The sequence below is a fragment of the Lasioglossum baleicum genome, chromosome 9 (assembly GCF_051020765.1).
Source record: "Lasioglossum baleicum chromosome 9, iyLasBale1, whole genome shotgun sequence".
NCBI lineage: Eukaryota > Metazoa > Arthropoda > Insecta > Hymenoptera > Halictidae > Lasioglossum > Lasioglossum baleicum.
Window position 1 is genome coordinate 5,428,488 of NC_134937.1, and position 20,457 is coordinate 5,448,944.

The 20,457-nt window shown below is 39.4% G+C and overlaps 1 protein-coding gene across 1 annotated transcript in view; it reads right to left on the reverse strand.

Annotated features, from left to right (window-relative positions):
* Positions 1 to 3,264: 3,264 nt before the first annotated feature.
* The window catches only part of Sog (chordin short gastrulation), a 173,569-nt gene continuing 156,376 nt past the window's right edge, over positions 3,265 to 20,457 (reverse strand). Inside the window, exons 6-8 of the mRNA XM_076430434.1 lie at positions 18,151 to 18,302; positions 15,546 to 15,863; positions 3,265 to 9,881 (exon numbers count right to left, since the gene is read on the reverse strand). Of these exons, the coding sequence (XP_076286549.1) occupies positions 9,687 to 9,881; positions 15,546 to 15,863; positions 18,151 to 18,302 (665 nt within the window). The 3' untranslated portion in view covers positions 3,265 to 9,686. The remainder of the gene's footprint in view (positions 9,882 to 15,545; positions 15,864 to 18,150; positions 18,303 to 20,457) is intronic.

Here is a 20,457-nt window from a genome sequence, read left to right on the forward strand (position 1 = left end):
TGCTACTGCACTGAACGTAAAGATATGTACCTCGTCTTTTACCTGACGGGCCGACGAAGCGTTCGATACGATTTAGCTTCCAGAGGAAACTTTGAGCTCTTCCAGTGACTGACTATCGCGCGAATCGCTGGCTATCCGAAGGAGAAAGCGATAGTCAGCCCCGGCCCCTACCTACTTTGAACGAACAGTCACACCAAGAAGGTAAGCTACCTATCTACCTAGCCCTATAATTTAAAAAATGGCAAAAGACAACACAAGCTCTCCAACACATTTACAACACGATCTCTATTATTGAAATTGTTAAATTTATAAAAACAAACGCGACGTACGAAAAGAACCTACCTAGCTAAGAAACAGATTACTACCCGCGGGAACGCCTGGCGTTTCCACGGTCACTGAACTCGTAAAAATCTAGCAGTAAGAAAGACAGTTGTTTGTTCACTTACTACTTGTTGGGGTGAAGTCCCCCACATGGGCAGGCTTCGCCGCCCCAACGATCAGCGGAAATGGGCACGTCCGCGATTTGCAGTAGCGTTGCGAAAAAACCACGCGGGTTGCATTAGTCGTTTTCGAACAGAGATCAATGTTAGCGTTGCGGAGATACTCGCGTTTTGCATTAACTAAAATATAGATTGTTTAGAGTGTAGTGTTGCGAATGAAATGATTTTGATTGCTGCTTGAAGCAACATTTAAAAAATATCAATTTTATAAGAGTTTAGAGTTTGTATCATTGTTTTGCAGAAAATTAAAGTGTACCTTTTTTGGATCCTCTGTTCTTTGTATTAGCGTTGCGGAGCAAAAGGACCGCGTTTGCGTTCGAGTCTTTCGACATTTCAGGCGCTCATGCTCCAGCTGCAACGGATCACTGACGGTCGCAGTCGAAACGGCTGCTCGGTGTGGTGTAGGCATTCGCGATTTCGAGTAGTGTTGCGAGAAAATCGCAACGGGTTGTGAGTTAGGGTTGCGACGATAGAATTTGTTTAGATACCGTTTGTGACAATGGCAAAGAGAGATAGTGGAGGAACCGGTCCTCTCCACCAGTAGACTTTGCCGTTTTTACTGCATGTCGCGAATGTATTAATAAACCGCGAAACACCATATCTGTGTGAAGAATTAGTGTTGCGAAAAATACCAACGCGTTGTTTTAAGGCGGGATTACGATCGCGTGTACATGCATTTTGGAAAACACACCTAAAAAATCTTTAATATTGAATTTATTTAATAAGAATTTCATTTAATAAGATTTAATAAGTAGAGTCGCGACTTCGTATTAGGTTAAATGACTGACATTGCAGAACTAGCCGCGCACGGAGCACCAAGCATTTCAGAGACACTTTATATCACTTTAAAGTTTTTGTTACCGTCAAAATGTGGAGCATTCGCCCACCGGACCACTACGTAGAGAAGAAACGTATTGGTACGTTCTGAGGCCAAGTTGCGGTAAGCAGTTCGCGCAAAATCACGGTGCACGTTACTACGTTCAACCCCCCGTGGTGTGCCATAACACACAACTCGTTTACCGTTCCAGCAATGGAACAAGTGTTTCCGCTGTCGTACGACAATGCCGTACACAAAAAGAAGACGTATTAAGTTACATCACCTGTGGCGGTATGCACGACAATGTCATGGTGACCATCGTATTAGCATCTAATACGGTGCAAGCCATGGTGTTGGATGTGACTTACGATGGCGGAAATCACTGTAGTTTACCTGAACGTAGTGACGTGTGCCTTTAGCTATTTAATGGTGTGTGAGCACTAAATGCAGGTACGTACCACTGCGTTTCACATTCATGTATATTTATTGGATTAACCCCCACAACGTAGTGGTTCGATCGCGTTAGTAGACATACACGATGTGTATCTAAAGCGTATCGAACGCTTCGTCGGCCCGTAAGGTAAAAGACGAGGTATCTTCACGTGAAGTTATAAGTAGCTTTGTTGACGGAATTTAGTGTTCACCGCGCCATGTAAAACTGACTTTGCAATGTCCATCTCTATAATAATATTCGAGAGCGTGATGTACATACATATGTATAGTTCCCTTTTTGTGCGTTACTGTAAAAATTCGCAGAACTGAATGAGTTTAATGTGTAAGTTTTTTTCCAATATGCAAATGGTAGAAAATCTCTGTCTCCCGCCTTATAGAGTTGCGATAAGTAAAATGCCGCACTGCACTTTAACATGACTGCCGCCGATGACTTGCGGCCGGTGTGGCTGCCCCTGAATTCTCACAGCCATTGCTTCTTCTTTAGAGTTGCGTATAAAGAAATGAAGGTGCACCGGAGAAAATTAGCGTCGCGACAAATAAGCTCGCGTTCGTTTCAATATATTTATTATTTGTAGATAGCGTTGCGAAAGAATTATTCGGCTTGGCTCTCTCCCCCCTATACATTCAAATGGCTGCTGCTATTGCGTTGCCATTTAGAGTTGCATAAAAAGAAAGGAAAGTGCACGGGAGATTTACGTTTTGAATGAAATAAATTAGCGTCACGTTACATAATGCACTGTTTGCGTTGTTTTGAAATGTACAATGTACATTTTGTAGAGTAGGGTTGCGCAAAAATGGTCCACTCGCGCAGTTTGTTTGAAATGTATCGAGTGGACAACCATTTTGTCATATTTATCTTTTTTTCTTATCTTTTTATCTCGTCGGTGATTGGACTTATGTATTGTCGATTTAGTTTCAAGGTTATAATAGAAACTTCTTATAAGTTTTTCGTAGTATTAAATTTTTGTTATTCGTATTATTAAACATAATTGACAAATCTGTCAGTATACGAAGCAATAGCTACAGTTATAAAATTTCGAAAAATACTGATAACGCTTAACGAATTTCTCTTGCTTGATATTTTATATCGTACGTGTACGTTTCCTTCAATGTGACGCGGGCTACGATGTAGCAGGCGTTCATAAAACTACATTACTGTACAGTGAAATAGAACTTTCATTACATATCTGTATACTTTAACAAGTACTATTTCCATTATAAGAAACTTTTAACGAAAGGAAATAGATTCCTGTTTAATCCCGTTTTTAACGAACCTATGACAATTCTATAAAAATGTGCAATTTTAATAGAATAGACTTAATTTTCTGTGTGTGAGAATCTTAATAATTATCGTCTAGTAAATTTTTATCGATTATAAGAAAATATGTATAGGTTTTTGTTAGCTATGACACGATGTTTGACTATTTGATCTAACAATAAGTTCAATTGACTATGGCGTGGCCGGAGACACTTATGAAACACAAAGAGGCCAAGTCATGTGTATCTGTTTATTAATGGAAATACTGAAATCGGCATACAATTATTGCTAATATAATTATCTGCTTACGTTCATTTATACGATTTTATTACATTAATTAGCAATATCAACAATTTATTACTCTCTCTTGTGTTCTCATTCTCACGACTCTTTCATTCTCTCTTTCTCGCTATCCTCTCTCGACTCGACATTTATTGAACAAGACGCATACATATTCCACTGTACGTGTAATGCAGTTACAACAAGCTAATTGAAGTAACGACGGTACCAGCGAATTAACGATTCATCATGGTTCAATTGACAATCGTTTTGGCACGGAACAGTCTGGATCTCTGTAAAAATCCATTCCCTTCGAACCTACGAAATTCACAAAGTGTCTCGCGTGGCATGTGAAATATTACCGCGATAAAACGTAGGTTACCACTGCTCGAAAAAAACACAATTTTTGGTCTCCTTAACAATGCTTCACACTCGCAAGTACAGGGTATCTCAACATGAATACCAAGATAAATCAGCGCAACGAAAGCGGAGACTTTAGAACAAGTTCTTGTAGTATGAAGCTTCATTTACGTTTACAATTCACGTTTACATGTACGTTCACATATACATTTACATTTACACGTAACAAACCTCTCTTTTTACTAGAAAACCCTGCCTTGAAACACCCTGTACAAATGCAGGATAAATAAATCGTGGCAAGTTGAATACTGTCTCGTCGATGTCCACCGTTTTCGTGGGGATATCGCTTCGATCGTTAATTCGAATTTCTTCAGGCACTATCGTTTTTCACTATTATTGATTAATTTATACACATTTACAATTTATATCGAACGTTCGTTCTCACGAGATATATTTATTCAAGTCACAGATGGGCACAATCTTTACCTGGACAGATTTCGAGTATCGAATGAAATGTGAATAATATTTTGACTGTACAATTGCATATTCGAATGAATCGTCGGCTACCGATTATTCGATCGAAATTGTGCCCATCTCCGACTCTTAACACATTCCATCGACAAATTACGATCAACAAGAGGCATGTTCGATCGGTACGGTAACGTTGTTGCGGAAGTGACCGCCATTATTCCGCGTCTCTGAACAACTTCTGGTCCGCTGTTCGATGAATCATATTCGACAATCGGTAGTTCAATACTCGCACCGCTTGTGACGCGTGTGTGGACCAGCAACGACGTTAGGCAAGTTAGTAAAAATAATAAAAGAAAAAAATAACGCGAGCGTAATGCATTTCAGGACGATATAGTTGTCTCTCGATGGCGAGATTAACAGTTCCCTGAAGAGAACAATGTAACATATGTATATTTACGAGGATGACTTTAACGATTAACCAGCAGGATGGTTTAGACAGATTTTTACAAAAATAGTCGACGATTTGGCTGATTAACATTTCAGCTACTGCACGTCATTATACATAGTCCTCTTTTTGAATACTATGTTCCTATAGACTCACAAAAGCCATGTAAATACATGTGTATATCGTTTACATGCTATGGTAAAATTCTTCCAAAAAATTTTTATATACAAATATATAAAAATATTACGGCTACGCGATTAGATTAGCTAAACGGTTGAAGTACTTCTCTCTCAGACCTAATCGTATTATACACTGGACTTAAATCATACGATCAAAGTTATTCCACAAGACTACTATACTATTTACTATTTCATTCGACATAGTTGATATAATTTGTTCAAGTATAATTGAAAGAAAGTTTGAAACATTTTCTTCATGTCCCACTGGCTAACTGTTAAACGACCGTGAATATAATATTTCCATGTAATTAATATTTATAAAATAAAATATGATTAATATTAATAATAAGCAACTGTCGAAGCAACGAGCACGACGCGTCCCGCTCTAGTTAATATATAAATACTATTAATAATATTAATCGCAAGTACTGATATTTCATTAACGATAGTTCATGATTCTAGTTACGTATTGTATGCGCTTATATACAAAATGTCGACAAACAGGTCGTCATTAAGATCTCTACGCAATTAACTAGCACTAATAGCGTTGACTAAGTGTATGCACACGTTTGTTGTTGTCGTTTTTTAAGGCATTAAAGGTTAAACAGCAAATCAAGGCATCCCGCAACTATACACGAAGTATGGTTGCCACGGATAGTTCAGATATGCTTGAATTAGAGCTACGTCACGTGTGACACGGAGTAAATACCAACTGTTCCCTTTAGTCTTCACAAGGTCACTTTTTGCAATAACGATTTACAGCTGTCTACATCTATATTGTCGTGTGATGTGCCAATAGAAAATACAATAAATAATTGTTTTTTACAGCGCCTTCACGATGTATAACAATGCCAAATATTTGTACTCGAAATGTACGGGCAGAGTGTTTCTAAAATAACCTTCATATTTATACGTGATGAGAAAGTACTAACTAGTGTGTGTTATGATGTTGTTAAAACAATACAGAGCCTTTCATCTTAGTTTAGAAACACTTTGCGCGTCATAAAGCTTCGATATAAAATTTTGCGAACATCCAGGATATGTTTCTTTTAGATTTCGATGTATTATTTGCTCCCTTTAACGGACAGTGTCAAAGCGTATCGAAAATCTTACCAGGCTTGCCAGCTGTCATGCTACGCGTAAACTGCTACTCTCGTTTCCGTATCGCCTTTCAAATACCGATCGGATCACTGGTCATTCCTCCAAACTTGCCCGAAAAGACGCCTCAGAGCCTTAGACTAGATAATAAAGAAATGCACAGACAGCCGTGATACACTTATCTCGGTGCAAGCCGGGAACGATCGAGGTCGATCGTATTGGTAGTTCAATGTCTAACGTCTGGACAGAACAATTTTGTCCATAACTCTGATTGTATCCTAAACATAACGAATTGCAGGATAAGAATCCAGCGACTTTGAACAACCAACACGTTGTGCCTCGAAACTACACGAATTAGTTTAATAAAACTAGTGGTACCAGTACCCACGAGTATACACACAAATTAAATCAATTCCAATATTTAAATTCGCGATACAGGTTTTCCTCCGTAGCGTCGCGTGTCCACCTTTATCATCTCGTGAGGCACCAGTAGCAAAGCAGCTGCGAATCGCCAATGAGGCGAAGATAAAAGAATTTTCGCTGCTTCCGTAGCATTTCGTTGTGCTGCTGACTCGCGCGATGTTATGGAGGAATAACTGTACCAAGGACCTTCTATTCTCTTTTCTAGATCTCGCAGAAGCTGGTGAAAACTGTGCAAGCCTGGTGAAATTGCTCGAAATTGCAAGAAACGATGCCCGGAACGATTAACAAATTTTTACAAATCGTCCCCTTACTCGTTGCCTTAAAAAAAGCTACTTTATACTTATCTGGTTCTCAGCGATTCGCATAAGTCTAAAAAAAAAACTGTCCCACGCTTCACACGCACACGCACGCAGCAGATGTACTTATACAGATCTTTCCTACACACATACAATGATAGCGACTACCAACGTTCTATCAATGCAAATTCGTTTTCCCTAACTTCGGCAGCCGAAGTTATCCGCCATGTTGGAAAACGTCCCCGAGAAAGGAGTCGCTATCGAATAACTTACACGACCTACCAATAAATACGCCTATAAATTACAAAAAAATTACTCTCTCTAGATGTAACAGCGACGCCTCGCGATAAGAATACGAGAATCATCGCGTTCGGTGCTTTTGTGTTAGCCCGTGGCGAAGATTCACGATTCGGCAATCGCGACAATTCCATTAAACGGTATCGATAGTAGACGGTAATATTTATACTATTTAAAATAGTAATAGAAACATTAATAATAATAATCATATATATACATACATATATATTATAATATACAGGGTGTCCCACGGCAAGTGCCGTTTGATATAATTCCCTGGACGATACGTGATAGGGCAAATACGTAGAGGGACCTTTGTCATCATTTTCTATGTAGAATGTCACTGTGACAAACAAACTTTTATCTTTATTTCCCTGTTTTTTAAATGGAATGCCATATTTTTGTTTTGATATTAGGAAAGTACAGAAAAAATCAAGTTCAGCATACGTCTTTGAAATGACCTCGAGGTAATCCAAGGTTGCAAAAATGAACAACTTTGAAAACAGACAAGCATCATTTGATTCATGTTCAAAATTTCCACCTTCAGTTCTTATGCATTGTTGTAGCCTGTTACAAAATGAGCAATTGATCGCAAGTGTAATAATTCTTTGTTTCATGTTTTCTCGTGTCGTTGGTCGTGATTCATAGACAATATCTTTTACGTGCCTTCATAAAAAGTAATGTAAAGGCGTTAAATCTGGCGACCTCGCTGCCCAGTTTACCTTAAAATATCGTTTAGATGTCTTCTTACTATTAAAGCATAATGAGCTGGAGCACCGTCGTGTTGGAATCATGCATTTTTTAGTATGTGTAAACTGGTTTCATTTAATAGAGATGGTAATTCGTTTTGAATAAATGTCTTGCGCATGCCTGAATGACTACCATTGCTTACAAACTAAGAGTTACTTTTGTGAGACGTATGTTGAATTTGTTTGTTTCTGTACTTTCATAATACCAAACAAAAAATATGGCAATCCACTTAAAAAACATGAAGAAAAGTCCCTCTACATCTTTGTCCTATCACGCACCGTTCAGGAATTGCATCAAACGGACCTTACCGTGGGACATCCTGTATATGTATACATATATATTGTACATGTATATGTATAAGCCAACGACACAATGACAATGAGAACGATGATGTCGGCGCGACGATGACGATGAGCGAATGAACGATGAAACGAATGACGCTGTCGTGTACGATTAATAATGTTAATGACGTTAAACAGTACAGGGTTACTCGTAGTAATAAGAAGTTTCGGAGTTAATAATATACGTTAGCGCAATGATAACTGATGCCACCATCGGAGGTTCTTCAGTCTTCTTTGGTTGCTGGGTAACTTGGTGAGGTTGGTGGGTACGGTAGGGCTCTGCATTTACAGCGTACGACTTATGCTCCTGTTCATCTTTCTCTTTCTCTATTCCTTCCCACTGGGATTATCATTCATTTCTTCTCTACCCCCTCCCCCTTCCCCCGTTATATTTTTCTCGCTTCCCGAACAGTTATCGTACCGTGTCAGGTCACTCGAGAATAGAGAGCGGTGGTTGGCTTCCGGTCCGTTTATCCGTTGATGAGAGCCAATTGATTAATGAATGTCTGCTGCTTGTGGGTGCTGCAGACTCCAGAACGACTGACGGTAATAAGAATGGCGTCTGACGATCCACGTTCCCTTCCTCCAGTTCGTGTTATTATTATTATTGTTATTATTATAGTCATTACGACATCCTGCACATTCTTCTTCCATCACGCAGCGAATAGTTTCGTTTCGTCGATTACCATCATCCGCTATCCGATCTTCGAATTGGTCGTCAAGTACCACTTCCCTTGACTCTTTTCACACCATGGTGACTTTTAGATCATCAGCAGTTACTCGCTTAAACTTAAAGTTTAGCGAAATTTGGATAACCGTGGTCCACATGTTAGCTACCGCTTCATCTGTAAGCGGCATAAATGGCTTTGCACGAAAGAATTTTAGTACAACAGGGTTCCAAAGTCTTTGATGACCTCTCCTCATGAATTGCTGCTATTGATTCGGCATTGCGAAGGATTTTACGAACGTCGATCTATGATGGTCAGCATGTCAAGTGGATCTTGTTTTTGACTCAGCCGACCAATCTGGGAACTTTATACGAGATGGAAGCAAGTCAATGCGCGGAAGAGTAGCACAGGTTTTTAGTGATCATCGACGCGGACGTCATTGCTCAAATTGGACGACCATATAACGCCAATCGAGGTTTATGTACCTCTTGACCAGACGGCCCAGTTAAATCCTGCCCTCATCTGTCATCAAGTTATACGTGCACTGATTGAACGATGTCTTCCGTCATGCCTCGACAATAAACGTGTTTGGAAGATTCAGAACTGGACGCGTCACCAACAGACTTTAGAATGACTATCAGGCGATCGTAAAAACAATTGGAATTTCCAAGGAATCACCTCCTCAACTCCGAGTCGTTCTCTCATACAATTGTAGGCTTCAAGCTATCGCGACTTACTCTTATCCAATCGAAATTGATGAGTTTACTAGTCAATTTCAAATAGTTTTCGGAATGCCTTTGACTCAACGAACTGGAGGCTCCGGCCATTATAGCACAGCCCCTCAGGTTTCCGATCGTCCAAATCTAAAATGTTCAATGCCGAGATTCGACTTCTCCTTTCTCTTCGTTCTGTGGAGTCTGTTCACCCTCGATGACTACGACGATGACTACGGCGAGCTGGTCGCTGATCCGATGACTACGAAACATGTCCCAGGAGCGTTTCCGTACACCGGGAGAGTTCGAAGGAGGCTGTCTGGCTCGTACGGCCGGACTCAGCTGAGCTCTCGAGGCGTTACGGAGTGCCGGGCCGGATGATGATTGTTGCGGTGATGACGCCTCGCTCGACGGCACTGCGCCGTGCAACAGTCATCAGCGTCCGCCACGAATTCGCCGCGTTTCATCTGGTGCACGATCGAGTTGCAGAGCGCCCTCGGACACCGTTTCCTGTCGCACTTCACCTCGCCATTCTGCAATCAAAATAAATGTGGTGAAAAAAACATTTTCCAAACAACAATCCATCGAGATTCGTTCACAGGTCACTAAAGACTACAAGATATTCGAACAAAATCCGAGACAGTACTCCAAGAAGTATCCGATTTCGCGCAGAGCGTAGAACGACCCTACGATAGTGAAACAAGCATGAACGAGTAACATCGCGAAATCCGGACGAATGGCAACCCTAAGGACATCAAACCAAGTAGAATTATGCCTAACAGGTGCCAGAGATCTTATCCCTTTTATTTTTAGAATTGGGTGGTATAGGGACGGATGCTCAAGATGTACTACTCTATTTGCGCTCTATTTGCGGGTGATCATGTATGTGAAACGATACTTCTTCTCGGTGCAATGCCGATGAGGTTCGATGCGATCGGTGGCCGCGTTCCATTTTCATCGTTATGGGTGGACCTTTTTAATGGTCGGTCCGGGCGAACGAGTCCGGTTAAAGGTTTTCTCCTTAAAGGTCTCGGCGCGACGCGTCGCGTTTGTGTCCAGGCGGAGCAACGAGACTGCAACACCCGATCGATTCTAACGAGTGCAACCGGCAATGTCGAGCCGCGATGGTTTTTTCGTCGAGGCCTTCGCATAATAATGGCAAACCATGAAACGAAAACGCCTGGAGACTTTCTTGCCCTCCAAGATCATCGGCTCGCCTTCGAGAAACAAAAGAAGTCACTCGCGTCGAGACCGCAACCGCTTAGTTATAGCCATTAGGATAGTTGAAGCGAAAACTTTCAAGGCAGTGAATGAGTCTGATCCGTCACGCTCCGAGGTGAAATGCTATTCATGAGAAACAGACAGGTGCGCTCTTATGAGTACAGTATTGGTCTGTTTTTTTCCTTCAGCTATTGTGTTGATTAGTAGCTGTCAACACTTTTCTACAGTGTCTTCAATAAACATTGGAACATCCGATTTTAGAAAGTTTGTTGCCATTTAGGTTAAACTGTACCTTGGGTAACCAGAGACATTTGCCTTTTTAAAGACTAGTTTTGCAATCTGTCATTCATACTTTTTCTAAGATGTTTTTGCATAAAGTAGTTGATAGTAAACGGACTCGCGTTTTTGTCGAAGAAGCTGCAATTCGAAACATTTCTAAAAACATTGGAAAATTTTGTCGCAACTAAATGTACCATCGAGAGTTGAAAATTGAAGCTTCTCTTTTACAACAACATTTTAAAACTACAATAGAATTCTTCCTTGTAAACTTTATATGTTCTATAGGGAAAAACAAGACTAAAACGTCATGAAACAGAAAGTTTATAATATATCATATGTGATTTATGCAACTGTAAAAATGAGAGACTCCACTACGTCATTGACAACATTTACGGTTATAACACTTTAAACGCAATTTTCTCGAAGTCTTAATTGTCCATCTCATCATCATGGTTACCCTTATTCTCAGAAACTACCTGCTTCATTAGCTTATTCTTTTAATCCGTTTTTGCTTAGTTGCTTACAATTCTAACGAATATTTCTTTACAAGCGGCATAATTCCAAAAAACTTTCCTTTACATACTGCGTAAAATATGTAAAAAGATGTGCTGTCTAAGAAATTACATGGAATTTGTAGAATTTTCGAGTGAATCATTATGACAGTTCCCAGCTGGATAGTTCTAGTGCTAGTCGGATGAAGTCAACGTCTCGTTGACTTGACATGCTCGATAACCTTGAACGACCTCTGCTTTGGGCATGTAGAACACGTCTCGACAAGTGTCGTCGTACTGGAGCCGGGAAAAGGGCACGGGAACCAGGTTCGAAAAGAAAAAAGGAATGGAGGTGCCCCTGAAATTTCCTACATAAGTCCATTCACAAGAAAACCATATCCACTATGCAACGATACTCGTGAGCGACTTTTGCAAGAACCGGTTCCAAATATTGTTTAAAAGGACAGAACTACATTTTACAGGAGCTTGTTATCACTTCTCCTTTGCAATCCCTTCATTTTAAAGTCTGAATAGATGCAATCTTATCATTATTACAGAACAATGTACGGTTCACATTCATTGCTCGGTAGTTCTGGTTTAAGAAACCTTTTAATTTTCTAAATTTTACAGTTAAAGAAGTTTGTCTATTCACTTCACTTGTTATAATTGTTATAAAAGAATGAGAAATTCTTGTTTAGAACGTTTTTCTTCTACTTATACCGAATTGGAAGGTGTTTCAGAGCTCATTTTCATCCCGTAAATATCAATGCGGTGCGGTGTGTCTGTACTGTGGTCACTTTAAAAATTGCAATTGTACATGTAACTCGTATAATTTTCTAATTTGTTAAAGGTTTAATTTCATATTTTATCAGTCGTGCTGCGAAAACGTCGAGTTTCAATTGAATAAATGATCTTGTCAAATAAAAGACAGCATAATAGATGCCCGTATAACGAGATCAAGAAAATCGTTTAAAAAGTCTTTGTACAAAGAATTGTTTAAACAGACTGGGCAATAGAGTTGCTTTTATTATTTTCGATATTTGAATTTTGTTTTGTGTCACCACCAGGATTGTTCCAATGAATTAGAAAGAAATCTGTGCAAAGTTTGTGCTCCATCGGATAACAGCAACGGATTAAAAATTAAATGCTTATAAAATTCGACGAAAACATTCATTATTTTCAATTCATTAATTTTCAAATTATCCGTTACAATTTACATTGTGGGAAGGAGGAGTAAAATAGAAATTGATTTCATCCCTTAATGACTTAATTGCATTATAAACACAATATAACAAAATTCTTCATTTTTTCTAATCTAAGTTTTGTTTCGACAAAATTTGTTTAATGTGACTGTTAAAAATCGAACCTTTCGTACGAAACAACGTAATGAACCAAAACAAAACGTTGGCAAACTTCTCTTACAAAATAAGAGTTGTTGAATATTGGAATTAGTGTAAGAGACGTTCGTTTTCCTGAGGATCATAAATTTTGGTTCGCCTGCAAGGTATACCTCGACAAGGTAGTAAAAGATGCGTCCTCTGGATCGTGTCGTCGCGTTGCTTCGGGCACGAGTGGAATGCGGCTGATGAGGGGTTAAGAGCGATCGTGTAAACCGGAAATTGTCGCACACGCCGGGTAAAGTACCGTGACGATCTCGCGCTACTAGTTCCCGACGGTACGTGTCCAATGAAGGCCACTTTATGTCTATGCAATGCCAGAGGTAATCCATTATTAACGCTCGGCCTTTCTTCTCGTCCTCTTAAGCCGCTCGTTAAACTACACTTTTCCTTTTTTCCTCTCGAACCAGAGACGACGTTGACCACCGCGCATCATCGCATCGCATCATTATTCAAATTTAGATTTATATTGCCAAAAACTAATTTATGAGAACGTCACATACATAGAATCTTGTTACTTCAATGATCGACTTTCCATTCGGCAAAGTAGAATACATATTCTCCATAAACTCCTTAACGCACCAATGCAAAATTCAAAAGCGGTCGTTGTTCCACCAATTTTTTTACACAAACGAGTATATTCGGCTGTATTTATATAGAAAACCAAAACTGTAGGTCTCACGAGTCAAAGAGTCCCATGCTAGGTCAAGTTTGATAATTATGCTTATGATTAGACTGTGGATCTTTATGCAAATTAAAAATTTCCTATCTTGACTCTTTTAATATAACTTCTAATGTCTTCATGGTTTTCATAGTCTCGCATTATATCTTTCTATTTTTGTTTGATATGCATAAAATCTGTAGTTTGCTTATGACACCTGCGTTACAATATTTATAATACTGCAGAAGTTACAATTATGAAGGAAAAGGCCTGAAGTATAAAATGCACTACAGAACAAAGCAAAAATTTGTATTTCAACAAATTATCCTTTCAACATGATAATAATTATTTTCATTGCTCTATCTCAAGTGATCTTGTCTTTGGCGCAGAAAAAAACCACAAATTATATATTTTATTGACCTAATAGTTAGTCGCTTTTGAGAATACTTTTCATTAGGAGTAGATAGTTTCTGTCAAGGACTTACGAGATGTGTTTTTGGCTATGTAAAAATACAGTTTAGTAGCAGAGAAATGTAGCTTCAATTTATAATATAATAATATAATTTGAAATATAATAATAATGGAATAAATATCGAGCTCATATCGAAATAAAGCAAAATCCCCAATCATTTCATTTCCCAAGAATTTCATTTGTAACTTTGTATTTTGCAATTCTAAAATACCAATTGTTTTTCAGAATAATATCGGATCGAATGACCCAATTGCATTCCAATAGGCGTATGTCAAATAGTGATTTGTCTCCAAACAAGAATCGCTAGCGGAAGTTGTTCATCAGACGATGACACATAGAAGGTGCCATGTCGTATGTCTGCAACTTGTTCTGTTTCCGCTTCTGTTACGTGCAAAATTACAAGTTCCGCCTTTATTGCCTACACTTGCGACTTGTAGCACTGGAAATCGTACCTATACATTTTCTCCCGAGCACAATATACATTAATGTCTTCGCGACTGTTATTTATTACCTCGACACTTTAAATCACCTGTTTACAGGGTTGTACCAGTTATCATAAAGTACTTTTATCTACGATCTTAACCTGTTCGTTTGCTAAATTTGTATTTGTATTTAATTATCGACACAGATATTAGTTGTTCCAACTAATTAAGAACCTCGTAGATCGCGACTCGGATTTAATCAGACGTATTCAATCAGCCGAGTCAGTAGATATTTATTCGTCCTCCCGTAACAGTCAGTGTTAGCCACTGATCTCTTCAACAATTTTTGATGCTACTAAAACAATGTTGTCGTCGGCATCTTCTAATAGTTGCAACTTATATAGAGATCACTATCTCGAAGAACTGGAACTATCAACATATGAGTGATGCATTTCTGGTCAATGCTTTGTAATTTACCCTACTTAAGACCACAGTGTTGGGCAATAAATAAATTTATTTAAATAAAAATTTAAATAACAAGTTATTTATTATTTGAGCAAATCTAAATGAATGATTTAAAATAATAAAGTTAATTGTTATTTATAAATACAATTTCAATTATTATTTGTATTGACAAATAATTTGCAATTAAAATCACACGTTCTTTTATTATTTAATTATTTATTATTTAACATAAAATTTGCCCAACACTGCTTAAGACTAGGTTCCTATTTTGCATTTTGAATTTTTTTCTCAACAACTCTTTATCTTTTTAAGAGCTTTATTTAACTATTTCAGCGCTGTTGCAGTGTTCTTGCAATGGAAATGACGAAGTTAAGTGCCGAATGTCAAACCCAAAAATGCCCACAAGATCAAGTCAGTCTAATCAATGAAACCTGCAATCAAAATGAATCCTGGTCAAAGAATTATTATCGCACCGATCGGTGACTTTGTGTGGTCGCATCGGACGTGTTGAAAATTTCGACGTTTCAAAATCCCAAACAAGCAATTGCTTCGTTTCCCAACATATCGCAGCTTCGATTACAACAACTTTTCTGCATACGATTACCCTGCATGCGATCACTTCAATTTGTCCGCTCGAACGAGAAAATTGCTACTTTTGCGGCGCTCGCATCGGAAATTCCAAACTTCTGGTGTAATCGAGCGGTTCAAAAAAAAAAAAAAGAAAAAAGAAATAGAAAAGAGGAGGAAAAAAAGGTAAGAGAAAAGTTGCCGGACGGCAGTGGTTCTCACCTTGCACCTGCACTTGACGCATTTCATCTCTCCGTGCGAGTGGACGCGGGGATGCCACTCCATCCCGTTCTCGTAAGGAGTGCCGAGGGGATTCCTGCAGCCACCGGAAGCCAGGACCTCCTCGGCGCTTCTTCTGGTGGATGGTGCTGCCTGATCTCGTGGAAGACGAGACGTGTCACCGGCGACGCTCACGGTACTGGGCGTCGTCGCCGGACACTGTCTGCAGCAGGCCTTCTTGCTCGGTCTGAAAGCGAGCTTCTCGTCGCAGTCCAATGGCGGACACTGTACTCGCGGACACTTCACCTCCAGCGTGATCGGCTGCAAGATAAATGGGATCCTTAGTCAGTCCTAATGCTGCGTCTACATCGCGGCTACCAATTTTCGTCGTATAGTACAGTCAAATAACGGTACCGAACATGGGAATCCATTTATACAGGGCGTACGGTGAACGTACCAGTAAGTGACCGAGTGAGATTATACTACAATTATTTATAACGGATTGCCTTTTGGTACATAGTTAAACGAGTAACGATTCTTAGACTGATCATTACCCTTCGCAAGAAAGACACTTTGGACGATTTCACGGTAACCATGACTACATTCTAGTTATACTTCTTGAAAATCTAGTTTTTTGAAATCAATGTAGATCTTCTTATCAAATGAATATTTTCATATTGAAGATTCCACTCGACAGGGACTTGTTGGTTCACAATTGAAATTGCTGTTGCCCTCGAAGGACCAATTAAAAAGCCTTGAGCTACGGAGCATAGATTTGTAAAAATTATGAAATAATTAGACTGTGGGTCTTTATGCAAAATAAAGATTGTCTGCATAGATCGCGGGAAATAGAAACTAAATTGAATGTTATTTCTCCCTGTAATGATTTGAATAGAGGAGAAATTATATATTGATATCTTGAATTTTTAAAATTTTTCAACAAATTTGAATTTCGTATACTCAATTTTGCTATACATGCATAAAGATCCGCAGTCTAGAAATAATCGTCGATAGGTAATGTATTATTCCTGTACTATGAAATGAATGTTTTAATATTGAAGATTCCACTCGACAGCTTGTAAAGCACGCCTCAGAGACTATGTAAAAATGTACACAATGTGGTGAAACTCTGGAGCGATCGAGCTGCAATTATTCGTCAGCGCGTTCAAACGGCGCGGCGTTTTTAACGCGGCACGCGTTCATGCGCGCCACGCTGGTCAAGCGTAATTTAAGTGACAAGCAATGGATCAAAACCGATCGCGTTATCTCGAGTAACGAACATGACTGGTTGCAACGCGTTTCAACCACGACTCCAAACAATTTACTAATATCTGTTTAGAAAGGCCTGTCACTGATCGGCGATCGGTCGTGGCGTTGAGCTCCTTCATGACTCGGCAGAGTGCAACCGCATTCTTCTGGCGCAACTAGCCAGACAATTTTTCAGTCGCCGCCTCATAATGCCTTTGCACGGGGTCATTATAATCTGCGTCGCAGGGATCGCGACGATCGCGACGATGGATCATTACGAAATCCTCATAGTCTCTTCGACGTTACGGTAACGAGGTAAACAAAGAATCGGGTGAAACGTGAGGGGCTCCGCTCCTGCGGAATCCGCTATCTCGGCAATCTCGGCTGAAGATTTCGAACTATGCTGAAATTATTCAAATTCCTGGATTTCGAAACTTGTCGCCGCGAGCTTGAAACACATCGACTTCGAGAATTATCATAGCTGGAGCCGAGCGAAAGCAGAGATCGGATTCCAGATAGAATCGCTAGAATCGGAACGTTCATTTTGGTAGAATAAATTTAGTAGATGTAGACAAGGAACAGTTATAGAGAAATAGCTGCTGTAACAGCACAGTGTAGAACGAGAAAGAGAAAATGGGCGGACCCAGCTTCCTTTATTGTACATTGCTCGATTAATTATTAAAAGCAAACTATAATTTTTAATTAATAGTTACGATATTATCGTCGAAGTATTGCTCCTTCTTGGAAGGCACAAATTTCGTTCAGTGACCCTCTCATTTACGGAAACACTTGTACAGATTGGCTTTAGGAATACTGAACAGATTTTTACCGAGAAATTAGCTACCGAGATTCGCAATTCTTTATATTCTAGGAGGATTTTTTATTGTGGGGCGCAAACGGAAGTTACACAGAGCCACAGGTCAAAACCGTACGGAAAATGGCAAAATAGAAAAATGACATTTCTCATCAGGAATTGATGAAGAATTTGCAACAAATCGGCAGGTGCGTCGTCATATTCAACACGCTCGTACATTCTGCAATGCGATGCTCGCGAGATTCGATGCTCAAGAGATTGCATATCGTTTTTTAGAGAAGACATGCAGAATAGTTATATCACTTAGACTTCATCTTTGATATAAACGTAGCTTTGGAGTTTTGGCCAGCTTTTGGGGATTTGGTCGCACTGTGGGACGTATCAAACAATTTCATGGCCAACATTGATTTCACTCAATTCCTCAATGATTTCAAAAGGCTGTCGAGAAGTTTCGGATGTTACGTGTATAAAAATGGGGGAAAAAGTGATCACATCAATTTCAAAGACGTATAAGCAGTACTGCAAGAGATTGCTTTATAAACTTACATCGCAAGTGCAAACTGCACACGTATCAAATCCTACAGGCGGTAGATAAGGATGCCACGAAGCTCCCGCTAGATGAAACTGGCTAGCCAGGGTACAACCTCTTGTTATAGAGCTGACATTCTTCCCTGTCGCATTCATGTTGATTCCTGGACCTGGGGACAAACATAACAAATACTCAATCGTTTTTGAACACTTCACCATTCAACCAAGTTTGAACGTCTCGAAACTTCAAAGTAATGAAAGGAAACACGTTCTTTTCGAGCATCACAGTGTTAGCTCCCTTTCAAAGACCCATCAAGGTGCCGGACAGAAATTAGACAGGCAAATTAACGTGAAATGATCTTAATTCGTACACTTGTGTTCGAATGCATGTAAGGAGTTATGATATTTTTGGAGGTATCAAATATTTAACTTGAATTTTCAGTGTACTCTTCACTTTTAACGAGCAGTTATTTCTATTTCAAAACTATTTTCATGAAATGGAACAATTTTAGAGGGCGGCGTGCTCAAAATTTCATAGTTGAGAAATTAGGTCCACCCTAGTGACCACTGCGAAGGGGACAACTGCGTTCAGCGAAAACGTTGAGAGACCAACATAGAGAACGGACTCTTTGACCGTGTTTAGTTAACAGCGGTATATGGCTAGGACGTTGTTAGCGGGGAGCGACACAGATTCGCACGAACCGCGCCCGATAGTATCGGCGAACAATCTTCCAGGAAACCGGTGGCAAGACACGCGTTTATCTGAAATTAATTCCGCGGAGTTGCACCGGTCTACCTCCGGTAGCAAGGACAGGCGCCGCGACGGGAATAAATAACGCGACAAATAGAACCGGACGAACGGAACAGCAAGAGGACTAGGGGATTTAATTAGATACAGCTGAACGTGAACGCGCCGCGGCCGGCCGATACGATCTAAAGAAAATGACGGATCAGCGCCGGGTTCTCTTAATTTGATTCCGCGCGGGAAGTTTTTCCCGCCACCGGACCGGGTAATACGTCTCTATCATTTGAACACGTCGCATGGAAACGGCTACTGATTTGTCTGGCCGATTAGTCCGGAACTTGCGAATGATTCCCTCGTCAGGCTGGTGTCCGGGGTGAGTCACGCAACCGGGACAAGCAACTTCTATTTGCCAGAGACACGACAAAATGGCCGGGAAACAAGCTAAGTAGTATCACCGACGCGACGTCTCGTCGGTGGTAGTCTCCGTAACTGTCGTATCTCCGTAACTGTCGCATCGCCGAGTCTACCGAACGACCGTTCTAGTAGGGTAAAGGTGCCAGTTACTCCGTGACAACTTGGAAGATTTTTATTAATTTGAAGGCAATAATTAATTAATTTTTTTATGCTGTAGCACAATAAAATCATTTTATCGCAGTTCCTTAGCATTTTTTATAATCGGAAACGAAAAATAGAATTGTCTCGAGGAATAAGGTTTTTATAATGAAGGTTTCTGTATATCTTCAACAAAAATTATTGTAATGCTTTTGATTTATACACGAAGAGGAAGCATAAATTTTATTTTTTTAAATAAAGTAAGACTAGGTACTTTTCATGTTATTTTTATTAATTTCTAAAAAAGTTTGTTTTCTGTCCGATAACCGGGTGGGCCATGGTAACTGGTATCTTTACCCTAGAGTTGCTGCATTCTTTGTAGTGTGTCTAACGTAGAGAAGGATAGTATTCTTTTCAAGGTTCAGTGGATACCATTATTAATAATCCTCAGACGGCAGAGACTATTTATATGTTACATTTTTATAAAAATCTTATTATATCTTATTATATGATGTTCAAGTAGTATTTGCTGAAAAATTGAGTTAAATATCTTGAACTGGAAGGACGTGGCAGACATTTTCCTAAAAGCATTTCTGCAAAACACTGTTTGTGGTACTAGATACACATATGTATGTATCTCGACGGAAAGAGAGTTTTATCTAATCATAATCTATCGAACCGCATTTTGAAAAAGTCAATTTTATTTATTCCTTCACTGCATGATTTTTTTAATTGGGATGAAAAAATTGGGAGAAGGTTAGTTTTTGTGTTGTATTTAAGGGAAAAATATTTCAAAAAATTAAAACAACATTTTATCAAATGAGATAAAATGTGTAGAATAGTAAGAAAACACATTTGTTAACTGTATCAGATATGATACACTATGCAGCGAAGGGTTAAGTTGGGCCAGCAGTTTTCCAAAGACAGAAAAGTAGCTAATTCAGTGATCACCGTTTTAATAAAAGAAGAAATGAAAAGTAAAACGAATTCCACGCATAAATTCTGACATTCTTATTACGAGAATATGA